The sequence below is a fragment of the Mobula birostris genome, chromosome 5 (genome assembly GCF_030028105.1).
Source record: "Mobula birostris isolate sMobBir1 chromosome 5, sMobBir1.hap1, whole genome shotgun sequence".
Classification (NCBI taxonomy): domain Eukaryota; kingdom Metazoa; phylum Chordata; class Chondrichthyes; order Myliobatiformes; family Myliobatidae; genus Mobula; species Mobula birostris.
Window position 1 is genome coordinate 103,863,029 of NC_092374.1, and position 15,055 is coordinate 103,878,083.

The 15,055-nt window shown below is 39.7% G+C and overlaps 1 protein-coding gene across 1 annotated transcript in view; it reads left to right on the forward strand.

Annotated features, from left to right (window-relative positions):
* The window catches only part of LOC140198395 (contactin-associated protein-like 5), a 1,369,276-nt gene that overhangs the window by 516,647 nt on the left and 837,574 nt on the right, over window positions 1-15,055 (forward strand). The window contains exons 6-7 of the mRNA XM_072259488.1: window positions 6,552-6,755; window positions 14,561-14,745. Of these exons, the coding sequence (XP_072115589.1) occupies window positions 6,552-6,755; window positions 14,561-14,745 (389 nt within the window). The remainder of the gene's footprint in view (window positions 1-6,551; window positions 6,756-14,560; window positions 14,746-15,055) is intronic.

Consider the following 15,055-nt stretch of genomic DNA (forward strand, 5'->3'; position numbering starts at 1 on the left):
TTTGTTCAAATGAAATTCACACACATGAGTGCTATTAGGTTAGGGGTAACATGAGTCAAGTGAGGTTGGGATAGGACGGGTGTTTGATTGTCAGCTGAATGACCTAGCACTGAGCCTCTAGTACAATGTGTGAAGTGATTTCAGAATCAGAATCAGTTTATTGTCACTGAGGTTAGTTGTGAAATTTGTTATTTTGCAGCAATAGTGTTGCTATTGTACCACTCATTGGCCCAGAATAATGAGATCATTAACTGAGATGAGCAAAATTTGCTGCTACAGAGGGCTGTCAGTGCTCCATCATCATATGTCAGAAGATACATAGAACATTGAATATAGAACATAGTCCATTGCAGTAGAGTACAAGCCCCTCGGCCCACGATGTTGTGCCAACCTTTTTATTTATCCTAAGAAAAATCCAATCTTTCCCTCCTATGTAACATTCCATCTTTTTATCATCCATGTGCCTATCTAACAGTCTCTTCAATCTCCCTAAAGCATCTGCCTCTACAGCCTCTGGCAGAGTGTACCGCACACCCACTATTCTCTGTATAAAAACCTTACCTCTGACATCATTCCTATACTTTCCTCCAATCACCTTAAAATTATGTCTCCTGGTATTAGCAATTTGCATCCTGGGAAAATGTCTCTGGCGTTCCTCTCGATCTGTGCTGCTGTATGGATTAACTACATTTACCATATACATTTATGTGTATTAGGAATCTGTTGTGGTGTGTTGGTGGTGACATGCAGCAAAAAATAACATTCAACAATTATGAAGAATTACGTATATAAGCCATTTCATCTTAACGGAAGGGATAGACTGGAACAGTCTTCTCCTACACGTATTTTCTGTCTATCCTCTGTCAGCAGTTTTCTACTATTGTATTAATTCCTCATGCTGTTCCATGCATTCTCATCCTTGTCAAAACTATTCAGCTCCTGGGCTGCAGAATCCTACGAGACAGTGTTGGAGCAAGGCTAAATGTTTTTTCTCAGTTTACCGTGTAGATCGGAGAACGATTTTGGCAGCAAAAACAATTATTTAAAAATCGCATTCTGAAGGGCCACTGCACAGTTTATCAGATAAGATTTCTCTTCCTCATTTAAAGCACCTCTGTTAGCAAGTAGGCTGGCTGCGGTGATTAGGGATTACAGTTACATGGCAGACTGCAGAAACTGAGGTTGTTCTCATTGAAGCGGAGAAGGCTAATGGAAGATTTGAATAAGCTGTCTGAGCTCATGAAAGGCTTAGATAGAGTAAATGAAGAGAAACAGTTTCCGGTAACTAAAGAATCAATAAACAGAGGGGAGAGAATTAAGGTGATTGATAGGTGAACTAGAGTAAGTGAACATTAGTAACATTCTTTCTATGCTTGGATCTGGAATATATTCCCTGGTGCAGTAATAGATACAGAATCAATTGAAACCGTCAAAAGAGAATTGAATCAGTAGGTGAAAGTGAAAAAAAAAGGAGATAGGGAAAGAGCTCTCTACAAATACCTGTTCGAAAGAACTAGCGTGGATTTAGCAGGCCAAATGCACTTGGACCATAAGACCATAGGATATAGGAGCAGAATTAGGCCATTTGGCCTATTAAGTCTGCTCTCCCTTTTCATCATGGCTGATCCAATTTTCCTCTCAGCCCCAATCTCCTGCCATTTCCTTATATCCCCTCATGCCCTGACCAATCAAGAATCTATCAACCATGGCCTTAAATATACACAAAGACTTGGCCTCCAAAGCTGCCTGTGGTAAAGAATTCCACAGATTCGCTACTCTCTCAGTTCCTCCTCATCTCCATTATAAGAGGCTGTGCTCTGTGGTTTTAGACTCTCCTACTGTTGGAGAGCCAGTTGGTGACGCAGTGACATCAGCGCCAGACTCCGGAGCGAAGGTTCCCGAGTTCAAATCCAGTCGGGCTGCTCCCGGGCACGCTTTCCATCCGTGCCAGATTGAGTGTCGAGCTCGCAACTCGGCCTCGTAAAAAAAAAGACTGCGCTGTGAGAGGGACGTGGGGGGCCACTCACAGAATCTTTCCTCCAAGACAACCATTTGAAAAGGTGGTCGCCGAGGCTCTGGCAGAGTATGGCACACAAAAAAAACCATAGGAGACATCCTCCCCACATCCACTTTATCAAGGCCATTCACCATTCAATAGGATTCAATGAGGTCACCCCTCATTCTTCTGAATTCTAGTGAATATAGGCCTAGAGCCATCAGACGCTCTTCATATGACAAGCCATTCAATCCTGGAATCGTTTTCGTGAACCTCCTTTGAACCCTCTCCAGTTTCAGCACATCCTTTCTAAGATAAGGGGACCAAATCTGCTCACAATACTCCAAATGAGGCCTCACCAGTGCTTTGTGAAGTTTCAACATGCCACCCTTGTTTATATTTCCTAGTCCCCTTGAAATGAATGCTAACATCGCATTTGCCTTCGTCACCACAGGCTCAACATCCCAAGTCTCTTTGAACCCTCAGTTGTTTTGTATTTTATATCCATTTTGAAAATAGTCAACTCTTTCATTTCTTCTACCAAAGTGCAACATACACTTCTCAACACTGTATACCATCTGCCATTTCTTTACCCATTCTCCTAATTTGTCTCAGTCCTTCTGTAGCCTCTCTGTTTCCTCAAAACTACCTGCGCTTTTGCCCATCTTCATATCATCTGCAAACTTTGCTACAAAGCTATTAATTGCATGATCCAAATCATTGACACATAACTGTAACTCTTGATTCGGCTAGTGGCTTAATATAAGGGATGATGGTCCCTGGCCCAGCCAAACTTAACAAATCTCATTTGGGTGGATGCTGTGCACCCTGTTACAAATCAGTACCATGAAATAACAAATAGTACACAATATGCAATTAAACAATTGAGCTTTATAATTCTTAATTTGACCATATGGTTAGTAAAGAAACAAAAAAAAAGATAAGAGCCCGTTCTCATGGAACAATCTAATGTGCAAAGTTGGAGCTCACTGTGCAATGTGTCCACCACCAACCTTCTCCGATCATCGCTGACCTTTGGACCCTTGCTCCAAGTCCACTCCATCTGAGATCTACCAACCCTCTCCATTCGCATCTTCTCCCCTCATCTCTCCCTGGCAAAAAGACCGTGAATTCCCGGCTCCCAGACACACAAGGAAGAACAACATCCAGCTCATTAGCTAACATGCTCCATTATCCCTAGTCGTAACACAAACATTGCTGCTACAGAGAAAACATTACCTTAGCAGCAGGATATTACAGAGAAGCCATTACATTAGCAGTGAAACCTTACAGTGTGTTACATAATGTAAAAATAAGTGGTCCCAGCACAGACCCCTAAGGAACAACACTAGTCACTGGCAGCCAACCAGGAAAGGCTCTTTTTAGTCCCATTCTTTCCCTCCTGCCAATCAGCCACTGTTTTATCCATGCTAGAATCTTCCTCTTTGGGGTGTATATATCCTGTGCCTTCTGAATTGCTTCCAGAAATTCCAGTCATTGCTGCTCTGCTGTCATCCCAACCAGTGTTCTTTTCCAATCAATTCGGATCAACTCCTTTCTTATGCCTCTGTAATTCCTTTTTTTTTGTGCCTGTGTAAGACATTCGAGAGTAAAGGTGTAGCAAAGAAATTAAGCAAATATTTTGTGTCAGTTTTCAGAAAAAGAAAGAATGGAATTGAGCTAGAATGAGACCTGAATAAATTATCATTACTTAAAAATATATAGCCTTGGAGGAACAAATGGGCTAAAACCTAATAAATACTGTTGGTATCAAATCCTGAGAATCAATCAACTTTGGAAGATAGCAAATGTAATTCCACCATTTAGGAAAGTGCAGATAAATTTAGGGACAGGCCAATTAGCTTGGCATCAATGGCAAAAAAACATGCTTGATACTATAATTAAGGAAGTAACATAACAGTAATTGAAAAGTATAATATTGTTATATAGAGTTAATAATTTAAGCTAACACTCATTTTAGAAAAGGAAATCAAATAGAGACAACTCAGTTTTTAGGAGGAAATGAGTGGATGTGGTCAATGAAGACCAAAGGAATTGTAGATGATGGAAATCTGAAACTGAAGTATTGGAAAAACTCTACAGGCCAGGCAGCATCTGTGGAAAGAGAAATAGTTATCATTTCAGGCCTGCAGCCTTCTTGTCAGAACAGTCACTTCATCAGTTGATTGTTTCTCTGTCTGTAGTTAATGCCTGATTTGTTGAGTTTTTTTCCCCAGCTTTTTCTGCTTTTGCTTGTGGATATGGTAGTTTTTGACTTGAAGAAAGCTTTCAATAATTTGCGATGCAAATAGTTGCTAATCAGAATTGGAATTTGAATGATTTATTTAAGTTGATTAAGGATTGTAGAAACCACATTGGGGTCTGCAGCTGTTCACAATGATTTAGCTGGGGGAGGTGGGGAGGGGGGAAGTGTTCTGGTGATATACAGTTAGATAGTAATTGAAAACGAGAAGGTAGCCACTATAGGGAAAAAGTGTTTACAAATTGTGAAAAAATGTGAGATCATTCTGTTTAGTAGAAAAAGGTAAAAAAGTCAAAGTCTTACTTAATGTTGAGAGAGCATTAAAACGTATAGTTCATGGATCTGAGCATCACTGAGAAATATTTGAAAGTTAATATCTCATGCACCAAGAATTTGGAAGGCAAAAAATATGTTGACCTTTATTACAAGGGGAGAGCACTGTCGGGATATTCTATGCTGGTCTGGTCACCCTGCCTAAAGAAAAAAATATTCATTATTGAGGGAAGGGAACACGGATTGATTTGTAGGATGATGGTGAGAGGAAGGGTTTCTTCTAAAGAGAGATGAAGCACACATGGTCTGCAATTCCTACAGTTAAAGTGATCCAAATGAAATATACAATATTCAAGACAAATTAAGGAATAATGTATCCACTTGCATCGTTTCTATAATTAGGGGAACAACCTTAGAATAAGAAGTTGGCCATTCAGGAATGAAATGAAAAGACATTATTTTACCCAGAGGGCTGTAAGTCTTTCAAGTTTTTTACGCAGGAGATTGTTGATACTTGGATGTTGATTTCATAGAATTTTGGAAACTAGGGTTGAAATGGGTTTAGGATCAATACAGGAAAGTGTTGATGGGGTAAAGGTCTCACTGAAGCCCTGATGGATGGTCTCGGCCTGAAACTTTGGCTCTTTATTCCCCTCCATAGATTCTGCCCAACCTGATGTGTTCCTCTGGCATTTTTGAAGAATGGAGCAAGTTTCTGGGTTATTTTCTATTGAAATGTCACCTTACATTATGTGCCTTGTTTATTGGATATCCTACCCTAAGTTGAAGTGGTAAATTCCTGGATTCTATCAATAGAGTCATTGAATTTTGGGGCAGAATGCAAATCACTTTGGTTAATATGCTCAGATTGACTGACCAGGCATATTTTCTAGAAATGTCTTCTGTTTGACATCAAAATGCCACATAGTGACTTCCTGAGATGTGAGGTGGGCAACTGAGGTGATTCTTGTAATGATATTAATGTTTTCTTAGATTTGTAAACTGTGAATATATTGTAGAGTTAAGTTCACACTAATTCGTGAGTGAGACGAGCCCAATTGAGGATTTTTTAATCACTATGTGCAAGACCTCATTAATCATTGTCATGGTAGTGTAGCAGTAGCACAATGTAATTACACCTCAGGGCATCGGAGTTTGAAGTCCAGTCCTGGCATCCTCTTTAAGGAGTTTGTACATCCTCTCCGTGGAGTGCATGAATTTTCTCTGGATCCTCTAGTTTCTTCCCATACTGGTTAGTAGGTAAATTGGTCATTGTAAGTTGTCCAGTAATTAGGCCGGGGTTAAATTGGAGGTTGCTGGCAGCACAACTCGAAGGGTCAGAAAGACCTATTCCTCGCTGTGTCTCTTAAGCTTAAAGGTTTTCATTTCGGTTTCTGTAGCACTTCTGAAGTCCACTGACACCACTTATATTATAAATTTGACCCTTCTGTTTCACCTTTATCATGAGGCATAGAGGAGGGAGAGTGAAAATCAGACTGAGTGGTGCCATACTCACAATCTCTCGCTCAACAGCAGCAAAACCAAAGAGCTGATAATTGACTACAGGCGAAAGAAGCCAAAGGTCTATGAGCCAGTCCTCATGATGCAAATGGAGGTGGAGAAAGTTGCTGGCATTAAAGTCCTTGGTGTTAACAGATCCAATGATCTGTCCTGGAACCAGCACGTAAGTGTTATGACAAAGAAGGCACAACTTTGTTAGAAGTTTGCATGATTTGGCATGCCATCAAAACTTCTGACAAAATTCTGGAGATGCACAGTGGTATGGAAACACCAAGGTCCAGTAATGGAAAGTACTGTGGAAAGAGTTGAGTAGAGCCCAGTCCATCACAGGAAAAGCCCTCTACACCATTGATTATGTTTACCTACCAGAAAGCAGCATCCATCATCAAAGACCCCCACCATCCAGACCGTGCCCGCTTCCTGCTGCCAGTGCTGGGCAGGAGGGATCAACACAAAGGTGGAAATTTCACATTGATATTTTTTCCCCTCTATCTATAGAATCTGATGTCGTCGACTTTGATGGAAGAAGCACACTGCTTTACAGGTTTAACCAGAAGAGCATGAGCACAATCAAAGACATTGTCTCTTTGACGTTCAAGACAATGCAGAGTGATGGAGTAATGTTGCATGGAGAGGGGCAGCGGGGAGATTACATCACTCTGGAGCTGAAGAAAGGCAAACTCTTACTACACATCAATTTGGGTAAGTATTGAAACAGAGAAGTTAGCCACTGTGCCATTCCAGGTAATGCTGCTAGACAACATAAGTTAGGCAATAGGAAAGGAAAAGGGTGGACATTGAAGAGAACCTTAATGAAGGATAGCCTCTGTTGAATTGCTCCAAATTAGGTGGAAAAAAAGTAGAACCAATCAAAAGTCAGGGCAGTGAGATTGACATCAGAAGAAGAGAGCACGATGATAAATTATATAAAGTGGGAAGGCACTGAGAATATACATAATGAAGATTATATTTAATATCTTTGATAAATTTTAGTGTTTTTGTAAACCATAATCAGAAACAATAAATCTATTTTTTTTTTACTTTTTGCTTCTTTTAAGAGATCGTCACTATACATTGCCCCCTCCAACTTATCATTGCAGTGTGCCCTGTTGAAGTATTTCATTTGTTCTGTGGAAGTGAGTCCCACTGAGTTCTCGGGATGGGTTTTGGAGAATTATTTTTAAATTCTAAGGGATATAGAGCAGAATAGACCCTTCTGGCCCTTCGTACTGCATCACACAGCAATCCCCAACAACACTGATTAAACCCTAATCCAGTGTTTCCCAACCTTTTTCAGTCTAAAGCACCTTCATACTTGTCAATTCCCCTCTTAGCCACAGTATACTTTCCAGAAACCTGTAGTGGAAAAATGTGTCTACCATATGTTAACATGAGAAAATTGATTCTGCTTTAAATTGTTATTTGTCTTTAAACCTGGCTTACACAGTACCCGCGCGCTGTACAGCAGCTTTGATATCAATGTGATCCGTGAGCTTGATGGTTTTTTTAGCAAGAGATGAAATATCTGGTTCAAGTTGTGACAGTAGGTCCCCATGCGTAACAATGTCCAAGTGGTTTCTGTTTTTTGTGAGTACATGGTTCACTGCACTGAAGTTTCTTTCAGTAAGGTAGGAGGATTTCTGCTGCCTCTTCATTCTGAATTTCAATAATTTCTTCTTGTAGGCTGTCTTCCTGTTCTTTCCCCTTGCAAAGAAATGGATTAATTACCCAGCCCAAAATTTCCAGGTTGTTCAAATACTTGAATCAATTCTGAAAAATCCTTCTGCAGTGACTGCAGGTGTAAGCAGTGCTCTTGAAAATCACTGTCTGTGAAAGAGAATGTAGGGAAACTGTGAGAAAATACTTTTCCCAATGTCTTCACTCACTTTGTCAATACAATGAGCGACAGAATTATTAGTCAGAGGAATTGATTGTAAAATACTGGTATCCATTTTGAGAACAGTGGTGAGCACTTCTGATGCAGCAGGCATTATTAACCTTTCACAATTGGGAAGCTCATTCTGCAAAAGGGCTGGATGGTTTGGAGTTTGTAAAATGTGTGCAGGATAGTTTTTTGAAGCAATACATAGAGGTACCAACTAGAGAAGGGGCAGTCTTGGATCTCCTGTTAGGGAATGAGACAGGGCAGGTGACAGAGGTATTTGTTGGGGAGCACTTCTGGTCCAGTGATCACAATACAATTAGTTTCAGAGTAATTATGGAGAAGGATAGGACTGGACCTAGGATTGAGATTTTTGATTGGAGAAAGACTAACTTTGAGGAGATGCGAAAGGATTTAGAAGGAGTGGATTGGAAAAATTTGTTTTATGGAAAGGAAGTAACAGAGAAATGGAGGTCACTTAAAGGTGAAATTTTGAGGATTCAGAATCTTTATGTTCCTGTTAGGTTGAAAGGAAAGGTTAAAAGTTTGAGAGAGCCATGGTTTTCAAGAGATATTAGAAACTTGGTTCAGAAAAAGAGAGGGATCTTTAATAAATGTAGGCAGCTTGGAGTTAATGAGGTACTCGAGGAATATAAAGAATGTAAAACGAATCTTAAGAAAGAAATTAGAAAAGCTAAAAGAAGATACGAGGCTGCTTTGGCAAGTAAGGTGAAAATAAATCCAAAGAGTTTCTACAGTTATGTTAGTGGCAAAAGGATAGTGAGGGATAAAATTGGTCCCTTAGAGAATCAGAGTGGACGGCTATGTGCGGAGCCAAAAGAGATGGGGGAAATTTTGAACTATTTCTTTTCTTCGGTATTCACTAAGAAGAAGGATATTGAATTGTGTAATGTAAAGGAAACAAGTAGGGTAGTTATGGAAAGTATGACAATTAAAGAAGATGAAGTACTGGCACTTTTAAGGAATGTAAAAGTGGATAAGTCTCCTGCTCCGGACAAGATATTCCCTAAGACTTTGAGGGAAGTTAGTGTAGAAATAACAGGGGCTCTGACAGAAATATTTCAAATGTCATTAGAAACGGGAATGGTGACGGAGGATTGGCATATTGCTCATGTGGTTCCATTGTTTAAAAAGGGTTCTAAGAGTAAACCTGGCAATTATCAGCCTGTGAGTTTGACGTCAGTGGGTAAATTGATGGAAAGTATTCTTAGAGATGGTATATATAATTTTCTGGATAGACAGGATCTGATTAGGAACAGTCAACATGGATTTGTGCGTGGAAGGTCATGTTTGACAAATCTTATTGAATTTTTTGATGAGGTTACTAAGAAAGTTGATGAGGTTAAAACGGTAAATTGCTATATGGACTTCAGTAAGGCCTTTGACAAGGTTCCACACGGAAGGTTAGTTAGGAAGGTTCAATCATTAGGCATTAATATGGAAGTAGTAAAATGGATTCAGCAGTGGCTAGATGGGAGACGCCAGAGTAGTGGTGGATAACTGTGTGTCAGATTGGAAGACGGTGTGTAACGGTGTGCCTCAGGGATCTGTACTGGGTCCAATGTTGTTTGTTATATATATTAATGATCTGGATGATGGGGTGGTAAATTGGATTAGTAAGTATGCAGATGATACTAAGATAGGTGGTGTTGTGGATGATGAAGTAGGTTTTCAAAACTTGCAGAGAGATTTAGGACAGTTAGAAGAGTGGGCTGAAAGATGGCAGATGGAGTTTAATACTGAAAAATGAGAGCTGCTACATTTTGGTAGAACTAATCAAAATAGGACATACATGGTAAATGGTAGGGCATTAAAGAATGCTTTAGAACAGAGGGGTCTAGGAATAATGGTGCATAGTCCTCAGAAGATGGAATCTCATGTGGATAGGGTGGTGAAGAAAGCTTTAGGTTTGCTGGCCTTTATTAATCAGAGCATTGAGTATAGGAGTTGGGATGTAATGTTGAATTTGTATAAGGCATTGGTAAGGCCAAATCTGGAGTATTGTGTACAGTTCTGGTCACCAAATTATAAGAAAGATGTCAATAAAATTGAGAGTATAGAGGAGGTTTACTAAAATGTTGCCTGTGTTTCATCTCCTAAGTTACAGAGAAAGGTTGAACAAGTTGGGTCTTTATTCTTTGGAATGTAGAAGGTTGAGGGGAGACTTGATAGAGGTGTTAAAAATTATGAGGGGGATTGATGGAGTTGACGTGGTTAGACTTTTTCCATTGAGTGTGGGGAAGATTCAAACAAGAGGACATGGGTTGAGAATTAGAGGACAAAAGTTTAGGGGTAACATGAGGGGGAACTTCTTTACTCAGAGGGTGGTAGCTGTGTGGAACGAGCTTCCAGCAGAAGTGGTTGAGGCAGGTTCTAAGTTGTCGTTTAAAGTTAAAGTGGATATATACATGGACAGGAAAGGAATGGAGGGTTATGGGATGAGTGCAGGTCGGTGGGACTAGGATAGGGTAAGAGTTCGGCACGGACTAGAAGGGCCGAGATGGCCTGTTTCCGTGCTGTAATTGTTATATGGTTATATGGTTATAATTGTATGAGATTTTTCCGACTTTGCTATCAGCTTGTAAATGTTATAAGAAGCAACGAGACCACTATCAAAGTCATTGTTAGCTTTCTTGGCAAATGGTTTCAGTGTGCAATGCTTTTCAAAAGCTCGTTTCAACTTCTGGAATTGAGTAATACCATAAGTAACTTTTTCAGGCTGTCTGTTATTGCAATCTTGATTTCATGGCTTCATTAGACAATACAGTATTTCAAATAAGACACACGGCGTGTTGCTGATCTGACAGGAACAGAATAAAACCATACTCCAGGTACGTAGCATTGTATTGACACACTTTCTGTAGTTTCTGTTTCTTAGCAGGATTAGAATTCAAGGCTTCACCACCTTCAGACTCATAGAGGTTGCAACATAGGTATTTATCCATGCTACGAATCAAGGGGAACTGTTGGGTACCCTGTTTGCTAATTTATGGATCACCAATAATGTTCATTGGTTGGTAAGGTTGGATGAGGTTGCAGAGTTTCAAATGAATACTTACTAATCCAATTTACCACCCCATCATCCAGATCATTAATGTATATGATAAACAACATTGGACCCAGTACAGATCCCTGAGGCATACCGCCAGTTACCGCCCTCCAATCTGACACACAGTTATCCACACATAAAAGTTGCTGGTGAACGCAGCAGACCAGGCAGCATTTCTAGGAAGAGGTGCGGTCGACGTTTCAGGCCGAGACCCTTCGTCAGACCTTTACTGTCAGACCCTTAGTCCTGACGAAGGGTCTCGGCCTGAAACGTCGACTGCACCTCTTCCTAGAGATGCTGCCTGGCCTGATGCGTTCACCAGCAACTTTTAAGTGTGTTGCTTGAATTTCCAGCATCTGCAGTATTCCTGTTGTGTACACAGTTATCCACCACTACTCTGCGGCGTCTCCCAACCAGCCACCGTTGAATCCATTTTACTATTTCAATATTAATACCTAACGATCGAACCTTACTAACCAACCTTCCATGTGGAACCTTGTCAAAGGCCTTACTGAAGTCCACATAGACAACATCCACCGCTTTACCCTCGTCAACATTCCTGGTAATCTCTTCAAAAAATTCAGTAAGATTTGTCAAACATGACCTTCCACGCACAAATCTATGTTGTCTATTCCAAATCAGACCCTGTCTATCCGGATGATTATATATACCATCTCTAAGAATACTTCCCATCAATTTACCCAGCACTGACATCAAACTCACAGGCTGATAATTGCTAGGTTTACTCTTAGAACCCTTTTTAAACAATGGAACAACATGAGCAATACATCAATCCTCTGGCACTATCCCTGTTTCTAATGACATTTGGAATATTTCTGTCAGAGCCCCTGCAATTTCTACACTGATTTCCCTCAAGGTCTTGGGGAATATTTTGTCAGGACCTGGAGACTTATCCACTTTTATATTCCTTAAAAGTGCCAGTTCTCCCTCTTCTTTAATCATCATAGTTTCCATAACTTCCCTACCTGTTTCTCTTACCTTACACAATTCAATATCCTTCTCCTTAGTGAATACCGAAAAAAAATAAATTGTCCAAAATCTCCCCCATCTCTTTTGTCCACTCTGATTCTCTAAGGGATCAATTTTATCCCTCACTATCCTTTTGCTATTAATATAACTGTAGAAACCCTTTGGACTTATTTTTACCTTTCTTGCCAAAGCAACCTCGTATCTTCTTTTAGCTTTTCTAATTTCTTTCATAAAATTCTTTTTACATTCTTTATATTCCTCGAGTACCTCATTTACTCCATGAGTAAAGATGAGTGCTTACCACCTGCAGAACTATGATTCTTCCTGTGTTCCAGTGTCTCATCCTTTTTTTTGGAAGTGCCTTGTCTACTCATGCTTCAAGTTAGGGTGCCATTTACTGCCACACCTAAGAATCTTGAATCCCCATCCCAATGACTTCTATTTCCCCAATTTCCCCCTTAAGACACATAACCACCCTCCTTGGAGGAGTTGGTGCTACCCACATTAAGAATCATGTCCTAACAAATCATGGGACAATTTGGAAATGAGCAGTTACCCTGCCTGGTATGTCTTTAGACCATGGGAGGAAACCATATTACTTGGAGAAAACACACGCATTCCACGAGGAGTACGTACAGAGACCCGTCACAGAGACGCTAGGAATGAACTCCAAACTCTGATGCTCCAAGCTATAATTTGCTACTGTGGCACCAAGTTAAATGGATGATAATGAGGGAACAGGGATTTATTTCAAAATCAGGATGGTTTGCGGCTTGGAGAAGGACGTTGTACATGATGGTGGACCAAGGATCCTTTCTGGTGGTGGAGGTGGTTGATTAACAGGGCTGCTGTCAGCATATCATAGTTGAATAAATGCAGTATGTCTTCTAGGTAGTGACGACTTCAGTTGTATAATGCTTTTTGTGAAGTAAGTAACAACTTGGGAAAGTGGATTGTGGGAAGAGTAGACATGATAAGTGAAAATATGTTTAACTATTTTAAGCGGGCGATGGGGAGGTTTTTACCAAACTCTAAAGGAACAAGGGTGGAATTGTTTGGAGGAGGACATAATATCAAAGGCAAACATTTAGAATTATAGCACAAGAAAGTTGGTTGGATTTTTGGCATTTTGTTGGGAACGGAGTGAATGCAGAAATAGTTAACAATGAATATATTTAGAAAAATCTTGGAGAAAGTAGGTTCTGAATAAAATAAATGGAACTTTGTATGAATTATGATGTGATTTATTTCAGAAGAAGGATGAGAAGAGATAATTTTGACTTAATGACAAAATTGTAAAGTGGTTTTAGGACTCTAGAGAGTTCCCTGTTTCAAGTTTTTCAATGCATAGTATCAGTAGATAAAACTAACCTTTTTAAAATAGAACAAGATAGTTGACTTTGATTATTGAAACTTCATGCATATAAACAAGGTTGATATATTAAAAAATGTGGATAGGCTTTAATGAGTATAAGATGATGAGGGGCATTGATCGTGTGGATAGTCAAAGGCTTTTTCCCAGGACTGAAATGGTTGCCACAAGAGGACACAGTTTTAAGGTGCTGGGGAGTAGGTACAGAGGAGATGTCATGGGTAAGTTTTTTACTCAGAGAGTGGTGATTGCATGGAATGGGCTGTCGGCAACGGTGGTGGAGCTGGATACGATAGGGTCTTCTGAGAGACTTTTGGATGGGTACATGGAGCTTAGAAAAACAGTGGGCTATAGGTATGCCTAGTAATTTCAAAGGTAGGGACATGTTCAGCCAACTTTGTGGGCCGAAGGGCCTGTATTGTGCTCTATGTTTTCTATGTTTCTATGTTTCTATGAATTGTGTTTCACCCTGTGCTAGGTATCAAAGATTAGTGAAAGATACCAAGATATTTACTAGAATGGTAACAGTAATAAGAATCTTAAGAATTGAGGACTGAGCAGAGAAAGGGTTATTTTCAGAGCAGAAAAGATTCTTGAGGATTTGATAATTTCAGAAAGATTTTGATGGTGCAAATGAGGGGACTGTTTGCCCTGGGAATACCTTTTATAGCCAGAGGATAGAGTTAAGATAAACAGCAGAAAAGAAGCTGTCGAGGGATAAGCAGAGTTGTTTTTTTCATACAGTAGTGATCGTGATCAGGAATGCTTTGCCTCTAAGGATAGGAGAAGTATTATTGATAATAAATGCAAAAACGAATGGAATACAACCATGGAAAGTTATGAGAAGTAAGTCTTTGGGGAAAAAGTGGATCAATAGGACTAAATGAAATGCTCCTTCAAAGGTCTGTACAGTCAGAATGATCAGGTTGACATCTCATTGTTTTCAAGACCTGTTGATTTAATGAATAGATTCTGTTTTCTTTGTCTGATTCAATGTTTCAGGTGAATAGCTTACTGTTTGAATTTTTTTTAAAGACAAATGTTCGCTACTGATTTCACAGTTTCAGTTTACATTTTTATAGCTCGGCTCGATTTCAGTTTCTGAGACTCTGGCTTCAAAAATTCTTTTCAAAAGAATGCTTAGTTGTTTCATTAAGGCAGTATAACTGTAAAGTGAGCTGTGTATATTTCAGGAGAGACAAAGTTACATTCCATCAGTGGTCACACCTCGGTCACACTGGGCAGCTTGTTGGACGACCAGCACTGGCACTCCATTACAATCGAACGGTACAACAAGCAGGTGAACTTCACTGTGGATAAACACACACAACACTTCCGAACCAAAGGAGAGTTTGATTACCTGGATATTGATTATGAGGTGAGACTTGTGAAGAATAAGACAAATCAACATTAAAAAGAAATCATTCAAGATCTATTCTGTATTGTAGACAAGACTAGAACTAGGGACAATCAAGGAACAACTTTATTCACTGTACACTTGACATTATATACATAAATACCAGCAGGTATTTACAATGTGTACAACATTATAAAAAGTGGTTTAAATGTTTGCAGTGCAATGAAGTGGGTAATAGATAGACAGAGGGTGGGAGATGTGGAACAAACATTTAAGATAGTGTGTTTTTTGCTTTATTAGCCCTATAGTGGTTTCCAGATGGAAGCTTTTA